General features: G+C 37.5%; 1 protein-coding gene across 1 annotated transcript; it reads left to right on the top strand.

Moving 5' to 3' along the window:
* Window positions 1-956: 956 nt before the first annotated feature.
* On the top strand, window positions 957-25,924 carry RNF32 (ring finger protein 32). Its single transcript, XM_063100956.1, has 8 exons — window positions 957-971; window positions 1,528-1,792; window positions 7,068-7,210; window positions 9,989-10,021; window positions 10,572-10,696; window positions 10,916-11,024; window positions 24,763-24,930; window positions 25,697-25,924. Exons 1-8 carry the CDS (start codon window positions 957-959, stop codon window positions 25,922-25,924), a joined length of 1,086 nt encoding a protein of 361 aa, XP_062957026.1.
* The last annotated feature ends 773 nt before the right edge of the window (window positions 25,925-26,697 follow it).

The following is a 26,697-nucleotide window of genomic DNA, read 5'->3' as shown; positions in this document are numbered from 1 at the left end:
TTCCTCCCCATTCCAGTACATTTTGGACTCTCTTGTCTTTATGAAATACACCCAAAACCCAAAGGGCCAATTCCAAATTCTCCCGCCAGCTTTGGAGCAAATTAGGGCAAGAACAACCATTTACAGAGTATCTTCTGTGTGAAAAGATCCCTTTTAGATACTTTACAAAGGTTGTCTCATTTCATCCTTACAGTAACCCTGCAAAATCAGTATTATTATACCTGTTTATAGATGAGGAAACTGAGACTCAGATATGTAAAATATCTTGCCCAGCAAAGTGGTAGAGCAAGATTGGAACCCAAGTTGGTCTGTCCTAATATTCCATTCTTCTATGTTCTGGACAGATTGAAGTTAGCAAGTATTCCTCTTCCATCCCGGTTCTTCGTTGTTTCCTTTCTACCGTAAATAATAAGCACATCGTGCTGGTTTCCTATAGAGGGGCCTGTGCTTTCCTTGTACCTGTAGTGTAGCATGTTCATTTCCCTCTGTTCTTCAAATGCCAGTTTAAATGTTCTCACTTTAGAAGGTTTTTTACTTACTAGTCTCTGATTTCAGCCTGAAATGTTTTTGTACTTATGTATAATGTTATATTCAGTGATGGATTGTTATTTATATTCGTTTGTTCTCTCAGCTTCAGTGCTGAACTGTTTTGAGGACAGGGCTGAATCAAGTCATAACTGGTTTGAATTCCTCCCCTTCTTTCAGAATCAGTAATGTGTAGCTTAGTGCTATACTGTAGTAGGCATTCCCGTTGCTTCATTATCAATTAGACGCTTAATACATATCTTCCCCATAAACCTTATAAAAGATATGAAAGTTTCAGCCACATTCATTCTAATACTTTTTCTAACTTTGACTGTCTGCTGACTGTTTTTACAGTAGAAGAATGACAGGAATGTGATATGATGTGATGATAGGATTTGTGATAGCCAAGCAACAACTTGTCATGATTCAGCATGTTAAAAAATAAGGTACACCATCTTTTTTTTAAAACCATATACATCATTTTACTCATGAAATATATTTTAATTCAGCCATTTGATAATATAAAAAAATAGTTCGCAAGACTTTGTCGGCAGAAATGGGAGATGCCAGAGTGGCTGGGCAGTAGACAGGTGGATGTCTACTGTAGTACTTACTGTAAGTGTCTGTTAAGTGAATGGTAATTTTTGTTGCTGTATTGGAAATGTATTGTTTTCACACAAAAAGCATATGCTTAAATGTAGGGTTCTCTTTAATATTTTCCTGGAGTCTGATTTAATTATAGAGAAACAGCATAGGTTTGTTTAGGCATGCACAGGTTTATGGGTCATAATGAATTTATTCATATTATAATTAAGGCTTAGTAATTAAATGAAAAGATATTCCTACTTTGTTAACATAAATGATGAGACTAGGGTTCCTTCGACTCAGGTAACAGTGAGTCAAGGATTCTTTACTATTAGATTTGGTCTATTATGCCATCAAGGTTGAGTAAGTCTCAGTTTTCTTCTAAATGGTGAATAAGACTTTTTTCTTGCCTCTTAGGGTCATTCATCTAAAAAAAATAACTTAGCCGTCACTGCAGTTGCTTTACAAGATCACATTTTACATGACCTTCAACTTCGAGATCTTTCAGTAGCAGATCATTCTAAGACAAAAGTACAAAAGAAAGAGAACAGGTCCAAATCTCTAAAAAGAGATACAAAAGCAATAATAGATACTGGACTTAAAAAAGCTGCACAGGGTCCCAAAGTGGAAGATCCAGAAAAAGAATATGTTCTTGATCCAAAACCGCCACCATTAACTTTAGGTAAGCAAATCAAGTCATTCATATTTTGGGTTATTGAAGGTAATGAGTCTATTCTGATTAATAGTATAATTTTTTATGAAAATAATTTTCTTTAAATTTTACAGAAAGGGGTGTATGTAATGAAATTTAAAAGTAATAGTTGACACTTGAGCAAGAAAATTAAGATAGTAATGATAATAGAATAAGTAAAAATTGTTGAATAAGAGAAATATCCATTAAGCCACACTGATGGAAATAAATATTGAATAAATAAATAAATGGTGGAAAAGAAAAAACTTATAGTAGAATGACAACTAATAAATATAGTAGACAGAGTGATAGAAAAACTACCATTTGGCAAACACCACAGTAATAATCTTCAGTAGCTGCTGAAACTAGTGGGAAAAATCATATTGAAAAACACAATATTTACATAGTCTCACAGTATCTTCTCACTGCAAATGTAAAAATAAGAACTTTACAGTGGTAATACTTGGCAAACAGCACCTTCACCAAGTAGTCAAAATTATATCACCAATACTGACACATGCCGAAATGTGCCTCTTGATAAAAGGTGCAACATCGCTTCTGTGGCATTCTTACCAAAAATGCACATCTGTATTTAATCATGGGGAAAACTCAGACAAACCCAAACTGAAAGATATTCTACACAATTCCTGGCCAGTTCTCTTCGAAAGTGTCAAGTCAAGAAAAGCAAATAAAGACCTAGAGACTGTCCCAAATTATAGGAGACTAAGGGGACGTAACAACTAAATGCAACGTGTAATCCTGGATCAGATCCTAGTCCAGAAAAAAAGGACCTCAGTAAGACAACAAAACTTGAATAAGGTATGTAGACTAATTGATAAATTATATCAATATTAATTTCCTGGTTTTGATCATTGTACGAGGCTTATGTAAAATGTTAACAATTGGAGTTAAGGGCATATGAGAATTCTCTATACTGTATTTACATCCTTTTGTAAATCTGAAATCATTTTAAGTTGAAGAGTTACAAATAACGATTTTTTAAATGATGACGGGCATGTAAAATAGATTTGGTTGGGGATATGGTGTCCTAGTTCAAGTTAAATGGATGTAGGAGATACTGGAAGGCCTGTGGGTTGGAGGTGCACACGGGTAACCTAATTGTAAAATCATCTGGGCCTAAGGCTGTTTTTTAAGGAGTGGAGAGAGGTGGTCAGTAACATTCTATCTGGCCACAGGAATGAAACCCCCACTGAAAGAGACAGATACCGTAAGGGTGTGTGTTGTCGCTAGTTGCAGTTTCGGTATGGTAGCTTATTGACATTTGCCAGGACCAGCCTCCTTCCAGATCTGCCATCCTGAGGTGCTGGTGATGGCACCCCACAGGGACACAAGAGGGTTGCATGGTTCCAGATCCTCCCTCAGGGACGAGGGACAAACTGGAAAGGCAGGGGAGGGGAGTTTTTATAGAAGCTCCCCAATAGATTTCTTCTTACATTTCACCTGAAATAGGCCACATGCCCATCAATAGTCTAAAAATTGGCAGAGGGTAACAAGATTGCCATGACATGCTCAGATCAGGCATGATTCATCCCTGCATGGGGCTCTACATGGCTGGAGAAGGCTCCTGCTACATCTGGGGAGTCAGTTCAAGTTTTCCATTTTTGAGACAATTTTAATATTTGTATATTTTCCCAGAAGTATATTAATCTCATCTAGATTTTCAGATGTATTTGGAATATAGTTGTTCTTAACATTGTTTTATAATTTTTTTTAAATGTATTTATGATTACTTCCTTTTTTTAAATTCTATATATTGTTTGCATTTTTCTTCTTATCTTGACTGGTTTTGTCTTTTTTTTTTGTTTTTAAAGATGACCAGTAAGGGGATCTTAACCCTTGACTTGGTGTTGTCAGCACCACGCCCACCCAGTGAGCAAACCTGCCATCCCTATATGGGATCCGAACCTGTGGCCTTGGTGTTATCAGCACCGCACTCTCCCAAGTGAGCCACAGGCCGGCCCCAACTGGTTTTGTCTTGATCGCTTTATAGATACACGCAAAGCTAGGTTTGCGTGATGGGGAAATGTGGATGCCTGAAGTTGAAGCGGTTGGCACCCACCACAGCAAAGGGTCTGGGTTGTATTGGTCTCAGAGTGGCCAGCGCCTCACTCCCAGCCAGGTTGACTGTATCCCTCCTGAGGCAGTTCCCTACCTCCAGCCTGGGTTCTAGCTCCTTCAGTCTTGCTGATCTTTCAATTTCTCAACAGCCCATGTGCTCTTTTACCTAAAGGCCATCTTCACATCTTTTCCCCCCATCTGGAAAACTGCCCCTCTTCTTCACCTCGCTGTAACCTCTCCTCCCTTCAGGTCTGCATTTATTGTCACTTTGATGAGGCAGCCATTTCTCTAGATTTGCATCTCCTATCCAAGTTCATATATAGTATCCTGCATGTCACTCTTACAGCACTCATCACACTAGTAGTTACATCATTCTTAGCAAAGTCATACATGCACATAGTTTCAAAAATGAAACAGTTCTATGGGGATTATAACAAAAGTGTAGCATTCCTCTACCTCATCTTTGTCATTACTCTAAGGTAACCATTTTCAAACCATTTTAGTTCTTTTTTCTGTTATCCTTAATATTTCTAAATAAAATGCTTATGCTGCTGTTTCTTTAATTTCCAATTCTAGATATTAACTCTTGACTTTTTACTGTGGAAGGTAAATATTTAGCATTTTGTGTTCTCACCTACATACCATTTTCCCACCCCCACCCCAAACATTCCATTATTGTTTGCACAACTTGTGGTTAGATTAGTAATATTTGGTGTTTAATTAACTGTTATAATTATGTGAATATCATTCACAGCAAGCAGTGTGGTGTTCAGAGTTTCCTTCTCATAAAATTTTTTTTCCCCTGAAATTGTGTCTTATTTTTTATGTGTTTAGTTTTCTTTATCATCACTAATCACTAATTCATTCCTAAAATCAGAAGTACATTCTCTCAATACATTAAAATACACAAGGTATATTTTACCAGTGTTGTCTTCTTGGGGATGTCCTTCCAGAATCCTCTATCACTGTACTCCCACTGGGCCATTGCTCTCTAGGGTTGATGCAGAACTGTCAGCCTTTTCAGGGATCCTTTTCAGCATTGCCCTGTGGATTCCATTCAGCTCTCTTTTGTGTTTGGACCCTGTTGGGAAAATAGAATAGTTCGGTCAGGGCCCTAGCCTCGAGTGCAGTTGGGTGTGGTTTTAGCACATCCTTTGTAAGCAAAGTGTGTGTGTGTGTGTGTGTGTGTGTGTGTGTGTGTGTGTGTGTGTGTGTGTGTGTGTGTGTGTGTGTATGTGTGTGTGTGTGTGTGTGTGTGTGTGTGTGTGTGTGTGTGGAGTTAGTGCACATGCGTGCCAATGTATCTTTTTAGTTTTGTTGCTGTTCTTGTGTTCTTCAGAGAGAGTTTTAGTGAAGCAGGCAGGTGGACGTCTGGCTCAGGCATCCGCCATGCCTGGCCATGCTTTCCAACCTGTGGCTTCCAAGGACCTTTTGGCTGGTTACCTAGCTCATAGACCTGCATGAAGGGGTCTGGTGACCCAGCCTGGCATGTGTGGGGTCTGGTGACCCAGCCTGTCATGTGGAGGGTCTGGTGACCCAGCCTGGCGTGTGTGGGGTCTGGTGACCCAGCCTAGCGTATGAAGGGTTTGTGACCCAGTCTGGACAATGGACTTGAGGGGTCTAGGAGCTCCAGATCCAGCCTTAGGTCAGCAGTTGGCCCAGTTGGCAGGATTACCGGCAGGTAAAAGAGCCCGACAACTAGCATGGTCGCCTAGCTTTACAAACGGCGTCACGAACAGGATTAGGAGCACTACAATTGGTGATGTCAGCAGGATTCCAGACATTAGCCATGGCTTCTTTTCCACTAATCTCCTGGCTACGTCTTTCTTTCACTCCCTCATTTTGGTGAAGTTCCACCTCCAGTAGCTTCCTGAAAAAGAGTGCATAAGAGATCAGTGTATAAGCTTACTTGCATAAAGGTGTTTTTATCCTCTCACATTTGATTGATAATAAGGGATTTCAATATGGAAGTCTTTTTTCCCTCTGAATTTTGAAAGAATTGTATTCCAATGTCTGTATTGTTCTAGAAAAGTCTGATGCAGTTCTGAATCCTGATCCTTTTTATGGGACCTGGAGTTTTTTTAGGATCTGCTTTGTCTCTGAAATTCACAGTGATGGGACTTGGTGTGAGTCTTTTGTGCTAGGCACTTGCTGGACCCTCTCAATAACTCATGTCCATTGCTTCTGGGAGGTGTTTTGGATTATTTTCCTTAAAATTTTAACTCTCCATTTTCCCTGTTTTCTCTCTGGAATGCTTGTTTTTCAGATGTCAGACCACCTAGACTGATCCCACAATTTCTTTTTTCCATCTCCTGCTGTATCTGTTTTTCTGCTTTCTATGAGATTATCTTGACTCTCTTCCAGCATTTCAGTTAACATTCACAGTCCTACTATAAAATTACTTTCTATTTCCAAGAGCTCTTTTAGGACTCTGAGTGTTCCTCTGTCATAGCTTCCTGTTCTTGTTTTGTAGATGCAACATTTTATCTTATATCTTCAAAAGATATCCTTGTAGTTCAATGATTTTTTATGCATTTACTGTTACTTTTGGGGAGGATGGTAGAAGTTGATGCTTATGGTTCTACCAGCATTTTGCCCAAGTATGTTGCAGTTAGTTTTTCAAAACAAGTGTTTCCCACTGGAATATAAGCTGCATGCTTGGTCCAGAGTAAACATGTGGCAGGTACTCAAATATTGTTGAATGAAGAAATTTCTCCTAACAGTAATTATACAGCAAAATAATTTTTAGCAGGGGAAGTGCATGATTGATGTAGCGGTCACTGCAGCAGAAGCAGCATAAGTGGAGGGAGGCACTGCTGAGCATAAACAAGGTAGAAACAATTTGGACCTCTGGCCAATAAAATGTGAGAAATTAGTATTCTTCCCACTTTTCTTCTGTAAAATTGGATATCAGTCCTGATTGCCAAATAGAATTATTGTGAAAAAGAAAGAAGACATGGGAAATTCTTTGTAAATAAAAACATAAGCCATTATTGAAAATGTAAGGCATTATTACCACTGACTTCTGTGCACCATAGGAAAACACCATTCTGTATACGGTGAAATAAAGTATGTAATATAAATGTATTGCTTTAATATTTGATTACAAGTAATATCATTAAAAATATAGATGAGTACATATTCTGAAGTACATTCTGACTCCTTTTCTGTGTCATCTTAACTCTAGCACAGAAGCTGGGCCTCTTTGGGCCTCCCCCAGTGCCCCTGTCATCAGATGAGTGGGAGAAAGTGAAACAGAGGTCCATCCTGCAGGGGGATTCCACGCAGCCATGTCCGATATGCAGAGAGGAATTTGAACTTCATCCGCAGGTGGTTAGCATGAGGAAGACTGATAGGGAGCTGGGGGAGCATGATGTGTTGGAGCTTAAGATTCTAGCTTTCCTTTTTGCAGTTTCATCCTCGTGTGCATCCCACGAATACTTATATTTTCTTTTCCATTAATTAAAGTATGTGTGTGAAAAAGAGCTAAAGACTCTAATTAAACAGCTTTGTTTACTTACGGAATGATATTAATCCTTAAATACAAATGCTTGTACAAAAGGGGTGCTTCTGCTGCACTGGCCCTGTGCAGCTGCACAGCGAGCTGGGACAGCTGAGCCAAGGATGCAGAGAAGTGTTTGTGTCCTGATGCAGGAAGGAGGAAAGCAAAATGGATTTTTAAGTCGTTTTATGAATTGAGTCATAAAAGAAAAGAAAAAACTGTGCTTGAATATCTCCAGAGAATTTGTGGGAGATCTTTAGGAAAAGTAAGACCTTTTAATAATCTGTATTCATGAAACTTTACCATAGTAATATTGATGATATTACCCTGGGTTTATAGGTGAGATGTAAACTATAGCATAGGTTTTCTTCTGTACATATTTTGTCTGCCTAACTAAACTCATCCTGGAAATTAAGGACATTTATATTGTCAGAACTTTTTTTGTGCCAATGGTTGCCCTAAATGATTTCCCACAATGCTTCCTACATAGTGGGCACTCAGAGACTTGCTGAGAAAACAGCAAATACAGTTAAAACCAGGCTTTAAATTCACAGCCTAGGAACCCTAGGCTTTACTTACTACCTTGGTACATAAAATCTCACTTAATTTGTTTCAATAAGTTTCATCATCAAGTTCATTCACAATCATTAAACTTCTGTTCTTTATTAATTTGAATTCAAAAATTATTTTAAACATACTTATTTCAGTTCTCTATTAGGACCTAATCTTACATATGTGGAAGCTGGGTATTTGGGAAGGATTTTAGCCCTTAAACCACAGAATTACCGTCTAGGATAATTTAGTACTTTAGTGTAGCAAAAGAATTAATAAAACTACAAGGAATCTTTCTGGCCTCAGTGCCTCTTTCTTAGGTACTTAGCCTGATTGTATGAAGAATGCAAACTTTTAAGGTGAATATCTTAATGGGGGGGAGGGGTGTCAGTGTGCATTCTACCCAACATTTCTTCCATTCTGTAATTTTAGAAATTTATCACTAACTTCTATTATTTTTCTTTGGTTATAGATAGAGGCACTATTTTGTTTATTTTTCATTTCTAGTTATTATTTTCATATTTAGATCTTTCCTTAGTTATACACATTAGTTGGTATTTTCCCAAAGTTTAATGATTTCAGAGGCCTTCAGTTAATGTATCTCTGAGGTAGGCATTATACCCATTTCATAGACAAGGAAATAAATAAACAATTCAAGTGATCCACACAGGCCAACTCAGAAAGTATGGTAGAGTCCTGCTGGAATTTAATCCTAACTTCTAGGACTTTTTTAGTTATTTACCACCACTTAATCATTTATTATTGTTATATCAGAGAATGTTTGCCAATAACAAGTGTTCATGGACATTTAAAAATATAATATTTTAAACATATAGAGGTATAATGTTATTCAGTATAGATCATCAAATATCTGTTGACAAAAAACTTTGAGAGATTATTCTATAAAGAATGAATAATTGAGTACAAAAAAGATTGCTATCACATTAAATGATGATAATAAAAAAGGATCCATATTACTGAGTTTATCAGATTTCGACTTACTATTGGCAGTAAGTTTCAAGAAAAGGTTTTAGAACTTTCTGAGTTCCATTTATTCCAAAATTTCTTTCTTTATTCCCATAAAGGCAGGTGGGATGGTCACTTTATAAGCTGAAAAGTATTTCCCAAATCAGGCAGCCTATCTGTGTGAGATTGAAACCTCTCCCAGGGGTGTTAGGGCATACTCACTGCAGTCAGAGTCTTGACAAAAAGGGAAATGCCTTTGCCAGCCCCACCTCCTTTTCTTAGTCCCACTAGTTTCCTTAGCTTTCTTCTCTCGCCCAGAAGAAAAGCTCCTGTCACTGAAAGCTGCCAGCAGGCCCTTGTGTACACGATGCAATCGGCCTGGAGGCTGTGGCTCCACCCTTCTCAGTCTTCCTTCCGCTAAACACCAACCACCTTCTTCTTTCTTCCGTCTAAGTCTCTGACTTCTGTCACAGCCCAGAGGATCACTGTTCAGTGGGGAATTTGGGTCACAGAAAGGTGAAGTTTTCTTGTGAGCTTTCTTACGTACTTTCCCTGCATTTAAAAAGAAAAAGGGATTCCTATGTCTCCATGATTTCTTGCTATTTAAATTTAAGACTGTCAGAATTATATCTCAATAAAGCTATGATTTAAAAAAAATTAGGAGTGTAACTTAGTTGAACAAAGCCCTACGAAAAGACATTTACTTAGTATTTCTCTGCCCTTTCTCCCACTACACACACCCTCCTCGCCCCCTCCAGTTTGCATTCACTCTTAGGATCTACTGGTAAATACACCTATTTGTAATTGTTCCACTTTTAAGTATATACTCGTTTTAATAGAATATCAAACTTCATGTGTTTATTTGATGTTTCAGGTTGTTAATTTTCCTTACAGATTATATACTTGTGCTATGCTAAACTTAAACACTTAAATAGTATAAATATCAAAGTTATTAATTTGCTTTTCTAGTTTTTCAAAGAAATAATGCAGCTTACCTTTTAAGCATTCAGAATTTTTTTTTAATTAATGCATTTATGCTGTTTCTCTTTTATTAAACTTCAAACATCTTTTTGTTTCCCCGTGAACAGGTGCTGCTTTCATGTTCCCATGTATTTCACAGGGTAAGTCAGTCCTGCTCCACTCCCATCACCAAGTACACAATACATCATTCTTGTAGCTCGGACAAATCTTACTTGTTTAAAGTCTCCTAAAAAGAGCCATTTATTTTATCCATAATCACCATTTATAGTGAGAAACATGACTGCTGTAGGTTACGGTACAACTCATCCTATTTGGAAAATCATGCATTTTGTGTGACAAAAGAACCACAAATGTTTGTATAACAGATTGTTAATAATGCACATCAAAGAGAGGGATAGCTTAATTCGCATGATCCGTCTGCATGCTAGTCTTATACACAAGCATGATTTACCTTTATACTAGCTGATTTTCAGAAGTTTTTGATGTCTCTGCATGTATATTCTTGTAAAAAATCATTTTTGGAACAGGTTTCATAAGGAAGGTGTTAACATCTGATGAAACTTCTTTATAATCTAAATTAGACCAAGTCTCATAATTATGAGAGAAAAGAACACTATAATTACATTAGAAGTAAAAATGTTGTTTATAAGTAATTACTCATAAAATTCTAAGTGAAATGTTTTTCTTCAGGCATGCCTTCAGGCTTTTGAAAAGTTCACGAATAAAAAAACCTGTCCTCTCTGTAGAAGAAACCAGTATCAAACACGAGTGATCCACGACGGGGCCCGCCTGTTCAAAACAAAGTGTGTGACAAGGTAAGAAGGGCCCCTGCCACCCCTCAGGCCCCAGTGCCCCCGCACCAGAATCACAGGTGCTCGCACATCGAGCCATGATAACTAGTTTTAAGAGAGAGGGATTTTATCTCTCTCTTGACCACATCTCCCCAGATTTATATACAGCACAAGGCTTACAGTGAGTACTGAGATATCTGTTAGTCATCGCAAGTTAGTAATTTTCAAATATCTGTGTTTTAGAATCCAAGCCTACTGGAGAGGACACATTGTTAGAAAGTGGTACAGAAACCTGAGGAAAACGGTACCTCCCACAGATGCCAAGTTAAGGAGAAAATTCTTTGAAGAAAAGGTAGGTATAGATCATTAACTCTCCTGATGCAGTCTCTATATGCAAGTGATTCACACAGGCAGGAAAGCTTTGAGACTCACTTCATCTTCAGGGACTTTTATAAGTCGTTGAGATGCTCCTAAAAATCCTGTTCAACTTAAATTGGCATTCCAACCTACACAGTAAAATACTTTCAGATTTTCTTTTCTAGTTAAATCGTAAAATTCATAAAATTAGAATAGGTTCAATTCAAAACAACTTTTGTTTGGCCATTTTGTGTCAATTGTTTAAATAAACTAATCTCTTCAGATAGAGGAATGGAAACACGCTGAAGTTTTTCACATCCCCTGAACTGTAAGTAGATGAAGATACCAGATTTACATCTTGTAGAACTGGTAGAAAGGGAAGGAAACTTTAAGGAAAATAAAGCCTCCACAATTCCACCATTTTATCCATTTTATCGACTACCTCCTGGGTCTCGTGGGATCATCAAAGTGAGTTTTAGAAACAAAGAACCTTGTTTCTACCCTTTCTTTTAACTACTTTTTATCTTTTACTTTTATTTGGGGGGACTTATTTAACAATCTTTCATTACTTGTACCCCATACACAAAATGGGCAGGCAGGGCAGAATGGGAGAGGCCCGCCGCACACAGGGTCCACCCCGGTTCTACCCACAGCAGCTCGGTGGTTTCAGGCAGAAGCTCATTCCCTCATCTGTAACGTGGAAGTAAGAAGTGTTGGGCTATGAATAGGATGTAGTATACTACTAGCACACAAGGCACTGGGACATTTGTATTTATTATAAATATCAATGTATTATTTAAGTTAATCTTTATGTAAATTGTTGTAGATGTACTGATATTTCATGTTTTATTTTTTATAACAGCACTGTGATGACCCAACATGTTTGCTTCACATCACTAAGATAAAGTTTATTACTCACACTGTCCTATAATCATTTTTTATGGAAGTATCATTTACGCATTTATTTAGATGTTTTCTAAACTTTGGTTTTTTAGCTTCCATTCTCATTTGGAATATGAGTGACAGAAATTTACTCTCTTTTTTTCTTTTTTAAGTTTATTTATTTTAATTGACAAATGAAAGTTAGTCTTTACTATATATAGAAATCCCTCTTTCTCCTCCTAATTATTACTTCCTTCAGCTTGCAAGGCATTAAATAACTGAACTTCTGTTCTTTGGGTGAATATGCTCAAGTTTGCCACATCGATACGCTCCATGGTTTTATCAAAAACATAATGTGACCTTCTCAGTCTAAGGTGCTGATCTGTCTGTGCCTCTCGTGCACTCTTAACCTCATGAACTTTTTACTTACCCTGGAAAGGGGGCTTCTTAAAAATGTCCCAGAACTACACAGGAATTTTAAAAATAAGTGGATTTAGGATTGACTATAAAGCAGTATGATTTTCTTTTTCTAATACCCTTCCTGGTTACTTATGTATTTGTTCCAAGCAATGTAGTTGTAAGTTCGTGCAGAAGAAAATCAGAATATTAGTTTATTGTGATATCATTAGGCCTCAGATTCAATCAAGGAAATATATTTCATTTGTCGTCGGGAGTAGGGCAACAGTAAATGCCATATCAATACGTGAGCAAATGATGTTAAACCACTGTGTGTCTCATGACAAAGACGTTGTGCCAGTAGGTGGACAGTATTAGCTTCCATGGCTTGAGAGGCCAGAAGTGTTATCCCTGTCTTGTCATGGGGAGCGGGCACCCTCTGGCTCGTGGAGAGCAGTGAATGGCTCTTGGCATTGAGGGCAGGCAAAAGAGTGGACTAGAGGCTGTGGATGGAGAGTCTGCAATTCTTCATTTATATAAGAAAAAACCAAGTTGTTCATGTCTGTTATAGCATGAACTGGGAGCAAAGGATATTTAGGAAAAGGGGACAGTGTGAAAAGATGCCCCCCCATTTCTGTTTACAAGGTGGTCATGTGAAAAGCTTTCCATTTTTCAATGCTGCCCAATTTTTTTCAAATATCTCCATTTTACAGAAGAAACAGCAAATTGGCTAAAAGTCCTGATAATTTACTGGGTGAGAATATTGTTGCCTTTTTTTTTTCCCCTTGGACAAGACTTGCTCCTCTTTTACTGCTATAAAATAATGTGTTGACTTCCTTCCTCGACTTCTGACTCTTGTCCATCGGCCAAGACCATAGTTGCAGCCTGGCCTGAGTCTTCATGCTCCCTACCTGCAGCAAACACGTACAAGCATTGGCAGCCAGTTTATCATTTTCTAGGCAATTCCTTCTATCAGGGATAGCTCATCTCTAATGTTGTAGTTACTCTCAACTCAGTAAATGGTTGTCTCCCACGATATGTCTCATCCTTCTATATTCTTTCCATGCTTTTTTAATATTCAGTCCTCTGACAGTCCTCTCTGTTACTCGGCCATTTCTAATGTGTAATAGTGTGTTGGCTCTCAAATCAGAAATCATTCATTGTTTTCCTTATAAAATTTGAATTACAGTTTCATTGTCATTTTACCTTATATGTATCAATATTTTGTCATGTGAATGTATCATCTTATAATAACTTTTCAAAATATAGGCTATACTTTGTTGTCACCTAGGCAAAGAGTCACAAGACTTGATTGATTGTCCTGGCTCCTCTATTGTCTGTGATTTTGTGACACAGAGAAAAGTTAACTCACTTCTTCAATTTCCACTTTGGAAAATGTAAAAGACTCAATGCTGACAGGATATTTTGACATCCCAGAATATGTTACAGATTAAGAAGTTTTTGAGTTTGTAAGTTGAAGCCTAGAGAGCTCCGTGGTGTCTTAAGCCGTCCTGTGCCGGGAGGTACCATTGGTGGCTCTACTCCATGTCTCACAATGTTTCCCAGTGAAAGAACACCAGCTGTGTCTTTATTGCCAAGATCTAACCTTGTAGTCTTTCTTCTTAGAGATTTTTAACCTGTGCAAATAAATCCTAAGTAAGTGTATTTTTAGTTTCTTTGAGAATGATAAGGAAAACCAAACCCAGCTGGCAGGTGAACAGCAGGGCTCCTCTTCCTCCCCGTCACATGCCACCACTACTTAAGGAAGGGCTTCGTTCCTGTGCTGCTTGGTGGGCCATGAGCCCCTGGGGAGCCCTCGTGGCCCGCTGTGCTCCTTAGTGTTTGCTTTGTGAATTCAGTCTCTCCCACAGCTTCATTTTCCACTTCTGTGGTGAGGATTACCACAGTGATAGCTCTGTTCCCATCCTCTGTCAGGTCTGTAGCTCTGCTCCCAGCAAATCTGAGATCCAAAGACCCTCATATGAGGGTATATGTGTATATATATATATACACACTGAATATTTTAAGGAAGAAGACTCCTTCCTGAAGGAATTTGAGAAATGGCAGGTGCTGGAAGGACTCTCTGACCTCCCCCTCTGCCCCTGAAGCAGCGAGAGGTGCCCTCCTTATACCTGGAGGAAGGGAGCACCCTCGCCTCTGAAGGTGGAGGGACTCTGGGAGGAATGTGAATGAGCGGCCTTGCTAACCTTCCCTGCTTCCTGCCCTCACCTCAAACCCTTGTCCTGCCGTGTGTTCCCACAACTTTTCACTCTTTCTTAAACCCAGCATCAACACGCTTGGGCTTAACCATTTCTGCAGGTCTTCATTTCCTTATGAAGGCTCCTGTGTCACACATGACTTATTTTTAAATAAATTTGTATACTTTTCTCATGTTAACTTTTTTTTAGATTCACAGCTCCTGCTGAAGAATTTAGGAGAACCTGTTTTATATGTACAATCATGTGCTGCATAACAACATTTTGGTCGACTGCATATATGACGGTGGTCCCCTAAGATTATAATGGAGCTGTAAAATCCCTATTGCCCAGTGACACTGCAGCAGTCATAACATCATAGTACGATGATGAATAGCTCACGCAAGCACAATAGGCTGTATCACACAGCCTGGGTGTGTAGCAGGCTGTACAGTGCAGGTTTGTGTAAACGCACTGTGTGTTCACACAAGGAGGAAATCTCCTAACAACACATTTCTCAGAACATTTCCCCATCGTTAAGCAGCACATGACTGTATATATATATGTGTGTGTGTATATATATATATGTATATATATATATCTTTGGTTCTGTTTCTCTGGAGAACTCTAACTAATACAGCAAGGTTCTACAGATGCATCCAGACTATAAGGGTGTGTATACAAAAAGGAAAAACCATATGCAACAAAGAGTCCACCACTAAGGAATATCCATTTAATGATTACTACATAGTAATTATAGAGACCAAAGTAGATGTGCCAGTATAGAAAGGTTTCCAAGATATATAATTAAGTGAAAAAAATAAAGTATAAAATCTTTTTATAGAATAAAGTATACAAACAAGAAACATATGGATTGGGGTATTTCTTTGGGACAAAATATAATAGGAATCTTAATGGTAGTTCCGTTTGCATAGAAAGGTAGAGAAGGGAAGGGGAGAGTTTAGGGCAGGAAGAGAATTACTTTTTGTTTGTCTTTTTATACTATGATTTTTTAACCTTGTATACATAATAGTAAAACATTTTTATTTTATCAAAAGTTATCTGTAGGGAAAAGGAAAAGTTTTCTGCTCTGATTTTTCTGCTTGTATCCTTCTTTATTAAATACCAATATTTTTAATAAAATAGTCTTTAAAAATCATTTAAGCAAAAGTCAGGAAAATAGTAAAAGGCAACAACAGGAAAGGATAATGAATAGAAAAGGTAAGATGATAGACTTATAACATAGCAGTAATTACAACAAATATGATTGAGATAAATTTCCCTAGTAAACAACAAGCTCTTGGATTACGTTCAAAAAATCAGCAAGTAGCTGCTTATGAGAGGCACACTTGAAACAAAATGAGACAAAAATGCTCTGTGTAAAGACATGCTTAAAAATAAATGAGGCAAATGCAAAAAATAAATAAATGAAAATCATAATAAAACAAATGAATTTTAAAGTGTCCTTCGAAATTTAGATTCTAAAGTTTAGACTATTCTGGTGTTCATGACAATAAGAATATTTTCTGGTATTAACTAATATTTTGTGGTATTAGCTAAAAGCTCAACTTAGAGGAAAATTATTATTGTAAAGCTAGAAAAACAACACTAAAAATGTTTTTAAATGCAGGAAGTAGAAAGTATACACAAGAAGTTATTTTGAAAAGTGTAAAACAAACAAATAAAACCAATAGCTGGGAAAGAAAAACTTTAAGATAAATATCTCACCAGTTTTTAAAAAAGCAACAACTACAGGATAAACTATAACCAGGATTAAAACAAAATTAGATGAAGCAGAATGTAGATAAACAGAAAGGGAAGTGTACCCACATATATGGAAATCATTTTAAAATCGTAGAGACTATTGCATACAACTTTATGCCATTCAATCTGAAAATATAATTGAAATTATTTCCTATAAAAATCGCAAAGGTAGCAGAGTGGCACAGTGGAAGCATTCTGGGTCCATAAAAATAGCAAAAATGGAAAAAAATTTTAAATGCAAAATGACTGAGAAAAATTATATGAGCATCTTGATTTTTACGGAAAAGATATTAAATAACATTCAACAGTCATTTCTAATAATGACAGCAAACTAGAACTAGAATGAAATTTCCTTGTCAGAATAAATACTATGTATCAGAAACTAAAAACATGTTGTTTTATATAGTGAAACCCTAAAGATGCAAAACTAGATTACCCACTGTCATCACACTACAGCCAATCCTGCCAATGCAATACAAGAAAACAAAATATATGTATGTCTGTGTGTATGTGTATATATGTTACATATATTACATAAGTCCATATATGTGAGTTTAAAATGCATAAAATAATTTGAAAAATCATTAGGACTCAACTATTAAAAGATGTTCAAATTCTAGATAAATATGCAACGGTTACCTCTTGTATAGCAACAATAACCGTATATAAAATGCAATGGGAAGATGCGATGGGAAGTGGTCCCTTTCATAATAGTTAATACTAAAAATATGGCAAACTCGATAAGAATGTGCAAGACACTAATAAAGATTTTTTCTGATGACATGAAAGGCTTGAATAAAGTGATTGACATTTTATGTTAGATATGAGTAAAAATGTCCCTTTCCCCCTTATTGGATAAATTTAATGTAATTTCTAATTCCCAGAGGAGTAGGATTGACCATGCATTTGGAATTTTACAGGTTAGTAATAAAATTTATTTAGAGAAGTATGAAGAGCTAATAATTTTTTTAAAGATTTATGAGAACAGCCTTATTAAATATCAAAATATATACATTTTACAACTAAGATTCTTGTGAAATAATAGACAAATGGTTGATGAAACAGTAGAAAGTCATACATCTCAGCATATAGAAGTTCTTAGTCTACAGCAAAGGGGATAGTTCAGATCAATGGAGAAAGAAAGTAGTTGAAAAACTCAATTAAATTGGGAAATTTAGTCCATTCACGTGAAAAGTCAAAAAGAACATTACTTTATAGCATATCCCCAAAAGAATTCCACATGGATTAAATATTTAAACAATTTTTAAATGAAATTATGGGTGACCTCCTGGGTGCCTGGTCTCTGCCTGCGCGGTTAGGCTAGAAGAGGTCATTAGTGAGCACAACTGTCATGACCCTAGTAGCAGAATGTGTGTGCTTCAGAAAGCTATTGAGTGGTATCTGGAGCTCAAATGCAGTTCTGTTTGATGCTGTACCCTGAGTGACTGCTGTAGTGGCTTTCACTACTTTCTAAAGGCTGGTTTGTGGGGGAAAAAAAAACACTGCAAGAAAACACTGGTTGGCAATTTGTCCTTGTTGACAAGGCAAAATTATCATCTTTATTTGAATTTTTAGTTAAAATGGAATATTTACTTTTACATATATTAACATTTAGGGGTTATAAACATTTTCTTATGCTTTTAAAGATGTAATCATGTGAGGAGAATAAATATTTTACAGCTCAAAACCAGAGCAGCCTGATAACAAATATGCAGGTACTTCCAAAAGTTTGTGGATAAATAGAATTAAAACATAATTCAAATCTTTCCATGAACTTTTTGAAGTACCCGCAGAAATGTTAGACATGTACTATGACTGTGCACCCTGCGTTAGTAAAGAAAATGATCATTCAGAGAGGTGCCTTTATAAAAGATTCTAACTTGTATCTTAGTTTAATATTATATACTATTTTATAAAATAATTAAATACTTTTTCTAATAATAGAAACAGAATTTTATTATTTTCATCACAAAACAAACTTGTGTTTCAGTAAAAAAAAAAAAAAAAGGGAACTGTTTCTTTATACCTATAAAAATATTTTAACATAAGGTTGTAAAGAAAATGAGGCTTTAAGATCTAGAAATCATTGGTTAAGATATTTAAAATAAAAATGTAACTGTTGGTTTTGGGTTCTCAAGTCAGGCTTGAGTTTCTCATATTTACCTTTGCTTTATATATTTGAAAGTTCTTCAGAACTGAAAATGTACTAAAATAAAGTCCAGCTTCAGATGAATCAGTGTATATAGGTTTCCTAGTAATAACATCCATTAAAAATAAATTCCAAAGCCAAAATGAACAATGACTTTATCAAGGTTCCTTTGGGTGAGGGACTAGCTTTGTAACACAGTTAGCGAAATTCCAGAAATTCCAGGTTTTTCTACACACGTGCCTGTTCACCCATCACCCTCCCCACAACCTAAATGCGCCTTGAACTTTAGATCAATGAACTACTAAAGATCTCATGTTTGAATTTTAGAAACTGGAAACTTTACAAAGCAGAATATGCAGTAACTAACAATATCAGATATAGTAAATTCTTGATAATCTGTGGAACAACCGTTTTTTAATCTGGGAGTAACATGTGAAACCACCAGCCACATTTCTAAGCTGCACCTCCATTCTGAATATCAGTGAATGTTAAATTGATGCAAATTCATTTTATTTTTAATCTAAAAATATTTAAATCATAAATTACTAACGGAAATAAGTTTTGTGATATACTCCAAAGTTAACGATGATGAATGTTGTATCCACAGCCTCCATTAGTCAGTAAAATCAAGAAGTTACAACTGAATCTCCTTTCTCTCCCAAGAACTCACTTCAATTCTCTATTCCAGTGTTTTCCAGACTTGTGGAGTCTGCAAAACTGTGAGGAATTTGGCACTCCAACAAAATCACTGACAACTTTAAAAAATTTTTTTATTTTGCCAAATAAGAGATTTAAGAAACAACAAAACACCGTATACAATCAGAATACAATCATAAAAGAAGACTATTTTAACACCAGAAAAGTAGAAGTTAACCTGACCACACACTAAAGGATATGCCTTTTACACTGCAGACAATTAGTTTTATAAAAATTTCACTCCATCGAATTTACCTTTTCTTCTCTGCTGGCAGATGGGTGAAAGCTTCTTTGCTATACTTGGAACCACCGGTTTAGATCAAAGATAAATTACCTTCAGGGAAAAAGAAGTCTGATCAATAGAAAAGGAAGGCAAAGAAGGATTATAGTCAATTTGATATTTTTAGACACAGTAAATTAAGAGTTTGCTTCCTTCATGTTTCAAGGTCTCAAGGACGGACATGTTTTTAACACTAGGTTAGAGCACTCAGGCCATCTGTTTCTGTGCACTAACCTCTCTCACTTGCAGAAGGACTGGGTCCTGCACTTTCACCCTCTGTTTCAGGGGAGCTTATGAAGTCTTTTCCTTCGTTTTCATGCATCTACTGGGTGTTAACTAATCAGTAAAATACAGGAGTCATCTTTCTATACAAATAGGAATGCTTCCATACACTGAGAATTTCTTGTCACCACTTTCCTTTGCTTTAAAATGTCTTTGGCACATTCCTAACAAAACTGAACCACAGCAAGTGATATATTGCTGCAATGTACGTTCTTTTAAATGTATTGAAGTATTGCAGTGAGAAATGAAAAGGTCAGATGTTGAGTTTTGTACCTTTAAGTAAGTGTCAGAGGATTAAAATTCAGTCAGAAATGCCTTTGTCAGAGAGGGTATTTGAGTTGTCTGAGGATGATACAGTAGTCCTGGTCCACTTATTCATTCAAGTTTTGACCAACTCAGATCAAAGGGGCCTGGAAAGGTCACCAAAGCTGTTATGCTAATACCTACCACCGGTGTGTACAGAAAGCCCAGAGCGTTGCCAGAATGCAGTGGTTGGTCCTTGAGTGCCTTTGATCCTTATCTAGAAACTCTGCTAGCATATGTCATATAATTGAGGTATGGTCTTTTATTGCTGCAATTAAAACTTTTCAAATGCATTATATTATCTCCACCCCAGCTAAAAGTCCTGACCATTGTTTAAAAAGTTGGGTTAGTGATTTGTCAGATGCTGTGGTTGACTTTAGGGGCTGCCCGCTCCCACACCCTCCAGCACAGAGATTTCTCTTACTTTTTTTATTTACATCTCACCAAACAGCATAATGGTCTTGAAGTTTGTTTAGTCCTTTGACTTCCTTTATCACATAGAGATGGCAAACATTCTGTTGCTAACTTGAAGTGGCTCCAGGCAGCAAGGCTGGAAGGATATTAAACCAGTAAAAGCTTATCAACTGATTCATTGATATGCTGTAAATTCCAGGCTTTTCATTTTGCTTTGGAGGGTGGCCATAAGTCAACACATTAGTAAGCAATTTGCTGACATCAAGATTGATCACTTAAAAAGGCCTCTTGGGTAGACAAAGTTCACCTGGGTACTTTTGTTAGTATTTTTTTTTAATGTTTAGCAGGTTATGTTACTTGTAAATGACCAGTAATTGCTTTACATATCAATAATTTGAACTCTTACTTAAATTATCAAAAATCTGAATTATGAAATCTAAAAGGAAAAATATATTTAGCTATTATTCTTTTTAAAATTGAAATTTTTATATATATTTTGTCTGTTTCTTTAGAATTCATAATATTAACCATTAGTTTAAAAACTAGAACTCATTTGCCAATTTTTTTTTTTTTTTTTTTTTTTTTTTGCCAGTTCTTGCCCTTTCAATTTCTAAGGTCATCTGACCCACATAAAAAGTGAGGGAATAAATAAAGGAAGAAAGAACACTGAACACATAAGAATTAGACATTTCAGAAATATTTAATAGTAGCTACCCTTAGGACATGGCTTTGAATTCAATCAGTAAATACTCATATATGCTGATTTGACTTTTAAAAGTATTATCCTTGCTAACTTTTGATCACTCGAAGCTACAAGAATAAGAACAGTCATACCAATTCACTTGGAAGTGAATACATCCTGAGGGATTTTCAGTATATTTTACAAGGTAATGTCAATGTTATGATCATGTACTAAACTTATGTTTTATTGAACTTTGACCCTGGAAGTGGAAAATTATTTAGATTGAATAAAATGTATTTTAACAGTCTTCAATCACTACTATAAATAAAGGGAATTATTTTTCTCATTTAAGAAATGCTTTTAATTTCTTTTAAGTTAAGGAAGAAAACAGGAGTTGTTAATAAGTGTGAAAGTATTGTTTTGTTAGGCAGGCTAAATGGATATTAAAATATAAATAGAATTTAACTGTGGGTAACAGCATTAAAAGTACATCTAAACTTCCTTCATGGACCAACACGTGGAAGTTTTGCACTTTGCAAAACCTTAAGTAAAGAGCTAACCTACGGGTTTGAGCTGCTGTTGACAAGCCCTTCTCCACGGACTGAGGTGGGAGCAGTCACAGCCCTCGTCACTCACCAAATGTGCACCCATGGAGTGGGGGAGAGAGACCATAGAGGAAAAATCTGTTGAAAATATTAAAAATTTCAAGAAGTAGTAAGTGCCATGAAGAAAAATACAGAGGGGAAGAAGATGGAGAGTCCAGTGGAGAGCAAGGGGTTTTAAATAAGGTAGAAACTGCTGAGGGGACGAAATCTGAACAGAAGCCAAAGTGGGGGTACGTGGCCCCAGTCCCTGGAGCACTGGGCCAGGCTGAGGGCAGGGGCAGCTTGGCAATTACAATTACAGTCACAGTGAAAGAGAGTTTGGTTCATAAATGGAAAAACATCTTTCATCAGGCCTCCAGATATGGCTAATTCCAAAACACGGGTGCCTAGAAGATCCACCACCATTGTGTCCGCAGCATTTCCCTTATCTTGACAAGGACCTTGCATCCTTAAAGCCACTGCTCGTCCTCTGACACCCCAGGGAGGAAGGCAGGGTGAGGATGTCCTCACCAGTCAGGTTCACAGTCTTCACTACACTCACCCTGCGCTGTCTCAGGATCTCCTTGCAGGAGGGGGAGAATCGGAAAAGAACACCGTGTTCCCAAAGGTACCTTCTGAAGTCTGACTTTAGAGAAATAGCTTCTGAGGGTGACTTCGCTACATTCAACCAGGTTGCTCTACGTTTTTTCCAAAAAAGTGAACGTGAGGTCTCCAGTTGACTAGAATATTTGAAAGCTGGAAAGTCATGTGCCATCTGGAATGTATGTTCCCCATATCACACATGTAAATGTGAGATTCAGGTGGGCCTAGTCCATTTTATTGTTTTGTGCTCCCAGCCCCATTCCAGGAAACAGATTTAATCACTAAATCAGGATGGATACTTCTAGCTGCTGGAACAAATAACCCCCAAAACACCAGTGACTGAAGGTAGAAGCTCAGCTCTTGCCTATACAGGAAGGCAGGTGCTTCTGGCCTGCAGGCAGCACACCACCTGTGGGATGCAGAAACTGGCTCCCCTACTTTTGCTCTGCCGTCCCCTGGACCTTGGCGACCTGTGTGTCCCGCCAGAAGACCCAGAGGTGACACAACCATTTGCATTTGGAAGAACTAGTTCACATGGCCCCACCTAGGCACAAGGCGGGATGGGAAATTTAGTTTCTGGTGAGACACCAGCTTCTGTAGACAGTGCTGTTGTTGCAGGACAAGCAAGTTGAGTGTACAGTCAACACTTCACAGCCTTAACAACGGGGTCTGTCCCTTCCTTCTACACTAGTCTTTTGAGTTTTTTAAAAAGAAGCTATTGGTATAGCCCCAAATGAACTACCTCTCCATGCCTCAAATGACATAGATGGCCACTCTTTAATGATCCAGTTCTTTATAGTGTGTCTTTTCTGAGACATCAGAGCCCCGTTGTGCGGTACAGATGGGCCACAAGCCACGTGTGGCTGTTGAGTTCTGGAAATGAGACCAGTCCAAATTGAGCAGTGCTGTCAGTGTGTAATACACAATGGGTTTCAAAGATTTAATAGGGGAAAAGGAATGCAAAATATTTCATTAACAGTTTATTCAATTGGTAAATGTTGAAATGATAATATTTGAATACATTGGGTCAAATAAAATATTAAAACTAATGTCACCTTTTAAAGAGTTTTTCAGTGTGACTGCAAGAAATTCTGAATTACACATGTGGCTTCCACAATATGTCTGTTGTCTCTCCCAAGTCTTACCGTTTTAGGAAGTCCTCAAAACAAGTTTATCATGCTAAAAGGTTTTTTTAAATAACTGTATCATACGCTACTTTGAGAAGGGAAAGAAAAATAATAAAATCAAAGATAGTCTTTTTTTCTCATATGATTTCTTCAAGAGTGGATGCTTTTCCTCCCACTCCGATAATCCAAATCTTTACAACTTAACTGAAATTTGTGGAACTATTCCTTCTTCCCAGCCCATGAGACTCACTCCTGGATTCTTAAAGACTTTTGTATTCATGACATCACTTACCTTTCCTGGCATTTCTGCCAATGTGTATGTTCCTAAAAAGTCATACAGGACTTATGGGGAAAAGGGTTGAGGCAAACCATTGAAAACCTACACAAATTCTTAAGCAAAACACTACCAAAAACAATCCCAATATGAATAAAAACTCTACTTAAATTTAAGACATTTAATTTAAACAATACAATTAATATAAGACGTTATCCTTTTGAGAAAGGGATGATGGCATCTTGAAGGAGAGATGTGTACAAAGTGCAGAACCTTCCTAATTATGGAGGTTAAAATTGAAGTAAACATTTCCAAATTAGAGCGCATGGCCAGACCAGGTCATGAGGAAGAGAGCAGCTGAGCGTCACTCTGTGCCACTTGCAGGTAGCAACTGGTACTTCTTAATGGCACAGAAATGAAGCTAGTGGGAGAAAAATAAGCCATGAACCCATGTGGCTTCTAACATGACGTAGGCATAGTCCATTTCACTCACCACATATGAATTAATCCACACTGAAACTGCACATGTTGCAGCAGAAGCATCTGCATTCATTTTGCCTCATCCTAGCAGTTCCCATTTATTGCCATCAGCAGGTGAAGGCATGCTCTGCTACAACCCGCCTACAATCTTCCAGTCATTTGTCATAAAGCCACTGGTTTTCTACATCTTTTTATATCAAAAGCACATTACTTTATAAAAAGAACTGAGTTCGGAGGAACATCAGAGACTCTATTCAAGGGCGACACTTTCAGAGCAAACTTTTCATAAGTTTGTTCCTGCACCTGCCATTTCTCAAATTCCTTCAGGAAGGAGTCTTCTTCCTTAAAATATTCAGTATGCCAAGGCGCCATATTTGGGGGTACGGTGTTCTGAACCCTGTCAGAACCTTTCTGGCAATCTGTCCAGATAGATTATCTGGATTTGTAGTTATTAAGTAAATAGCCATATGTCTATTTCCCTAAAAAGTATTATTCAAAGACGGAGACCTGAGGAAGTTAGTAAAATAGGTCCCCAGGACTCATGAAAGTATCTCCCTTCAACCTACACCACGAGTTCCAAGCTAGATGTGCAAGTCTGTCCCTCTCCCTTTGTCCTTCTCAGTTCACAGAAATAAGTCACCGCATACTATGCTCATACGACACCAACATAGAAGAGCTCTTTTCAGAAATCGATCACTGCTTGGCCATAAATCGAAGTGTTCTCCAGCAGTTGGAGCAGAAGTGTGGTCATGAGATTACAGAAGAGGACTGGGAGAAAATCCAAATACAGGTAGGCTTGGGACCGGCTGCATGGCCAGTAAACAGAGTCCACCCCCGCCACAGGGGTCTGTGGCAGAGTGGCTTGTGAGGGAGGTGCAGAGTCGCCGTTTCTGGAGGACTCGTGCAGGGGAGGCCTGGTGGTGCCAGGCCCAGGGTGATTTCTGCCCTGGCTGAACCTGCACCAGTGGTGGAAACCCTAGGTCTTCATCACGAGCTTGGGGATGACAGCCAAAGTCTCTTTGGTTTGAAGTTCCTGAAATTCCGGTTGGACAGTGCTGTTTTGTGAACAGTGAAAACACCAAAGGGAAAGACCGCCATGCCATCACCTTCCGGGAAAGTCTCCCTGTAGTTCTAGCCTGCTGTCCTCTTGCTAGAAAAAGACTCTGAGATGACTCAAAAGCCAAGACAGAGGGAAACTTACTTTAAAAATAATAAAATTGGGGAAATTTTAAAAGTTCAGCAGTTACATACAGTCAAGTATTTTGAAAAGTACTATTCTTTATCACATCATTAAAAGGAAATATAGATGTTAATGTTCAGCATTTTAGAATGCATTTTTGTTATAAAATTTCTTCCCACAGGTGATGTCCTATCCTTTCCCACGTGTCACAAGAGTGTGTGTGTGTGTGTGTGTGTGTGTGTGTGTATAAAACTAATGTTATTTTAACACCAAATGAAATTTCATTTTGCAAGATCTGTGTCTCTTGGTATGTAGTTGTTTACACGTAAGTGACTTTCCATTACGATGCCGTAACGAACCCCTGTGTGTGTTGCAGGCTGTGCAGCGGGGGGTCTCCGAGTGCTCCATCTGCCTGGGCCCCCTCTCACTTGGTGGCACCTGTGGCGGCCAGCGCTCACGAGCCACGGTCCTCCTCTCCTGCTCACACCTGTTCCACCATATGTGCCTTCTTGCTCTGGAGGAGTTCTCCCTGGGAGACAACTCACTTTGCCATGCCTGTCCTCTCTGCCGCTCTTGCTACCAAAAGAAAATTCTTGAATGTTGACTTCATATTTGGGAAAAGTTATATAATTCTGAGGAAAGAAAAGTTTGCCTCAATTTTGGATGAACTGCGTGAGTTTTGGGTTAAGTACTACGATGTAATCATTCCCTGGTGAAATAGACTTCTAGTAGTTGTATACAGGTAATCTAACTGTATTTTAACAGCTGACAGCCCATCTAGTTTTATTTTGTAATCTATAAAAGCAAATTTCAAATTCATGAGTTTAATCACTTGAAATAAATGAATGGAAAAAAAAAAAGTGAGATTACTAAAATTTCTTTAAAAATTGAGGTTACTTAAAATATAGCTAGTGCCTGGCCAACAAGCTAGTAAACTTAAAAACACTTTTTAAATAAAAAGTTCCAAAAGTTTTCCATTAATATTCTAAGTGTCTTAAGGCCTCCAGCATCTCCTAATGCTTGTTCTGTAATAATGCTTTATTTCTATGTAATAAATTGCTGTTGCTGTTGAGCACTTGAATGTGTAAACCCAAAATAAAATATCCAGTGGTATTTCAACATCAGAAAATGTTAAGTCAAATTTTAATGACTTACAGCAATGTAGACTGTTTTAGCCCATACATGAAGTAAACATGGAAGTTCTTTGATAAGAATTGTTTTTGACACTGATTTACTATTACTGGGAGCTTGGTTATTTACAATAAACAATTACAGTTGTATTGGTTAAGTTACCTCTAGCTGCTGTAACAGATAAAGCCCCAAACCTCAGTGGCTTACTGAAGAGAAATGTTATTTCTAAGTCGTTCAGTCCTTGTC

This window comes from Cynocephalus volans, chromosome 6 (genome assembly GCF_027409185.1).
Source record: "Cynocephalus volans isolate mCynVol1 chromosome 6, mCynVol1.pri, whole genome shotgun sequence".
In the NCBI taxonomy this organism is placed as follows: domain Eukaryota; kingdom Metazoa; phylum Chordata; class Mammalia; order Dermoptera; family Cynocephalidae; genus Cynocephalus; species Cynocephalus volans.
Note: the sequence above shows the minus strand (reverse complement) of the source record. Positions and strands in the feature narration are given on the sequence as shown.

Excerpts from the sequence above, each read along its gene's own strand:
- RNF32 (XM_063100956.1), top strand. Across the intron at positions 10,697-10,915 it reads AAAACAAAGTGTGTGACAAG|AATCCAAGCCTACTGGAGAG; the intron begins GTAAGAAGGGCC and ends TCTGTGTTTTAG. Across the intron at positions 24,931-25,696 it reads GGGAGAAAATCCAAATACAG|GCTGTGCAGCGGGGGGTCTC; the intron begins GTAGGCTTGGGA and ends TGTGTGTTGCAG.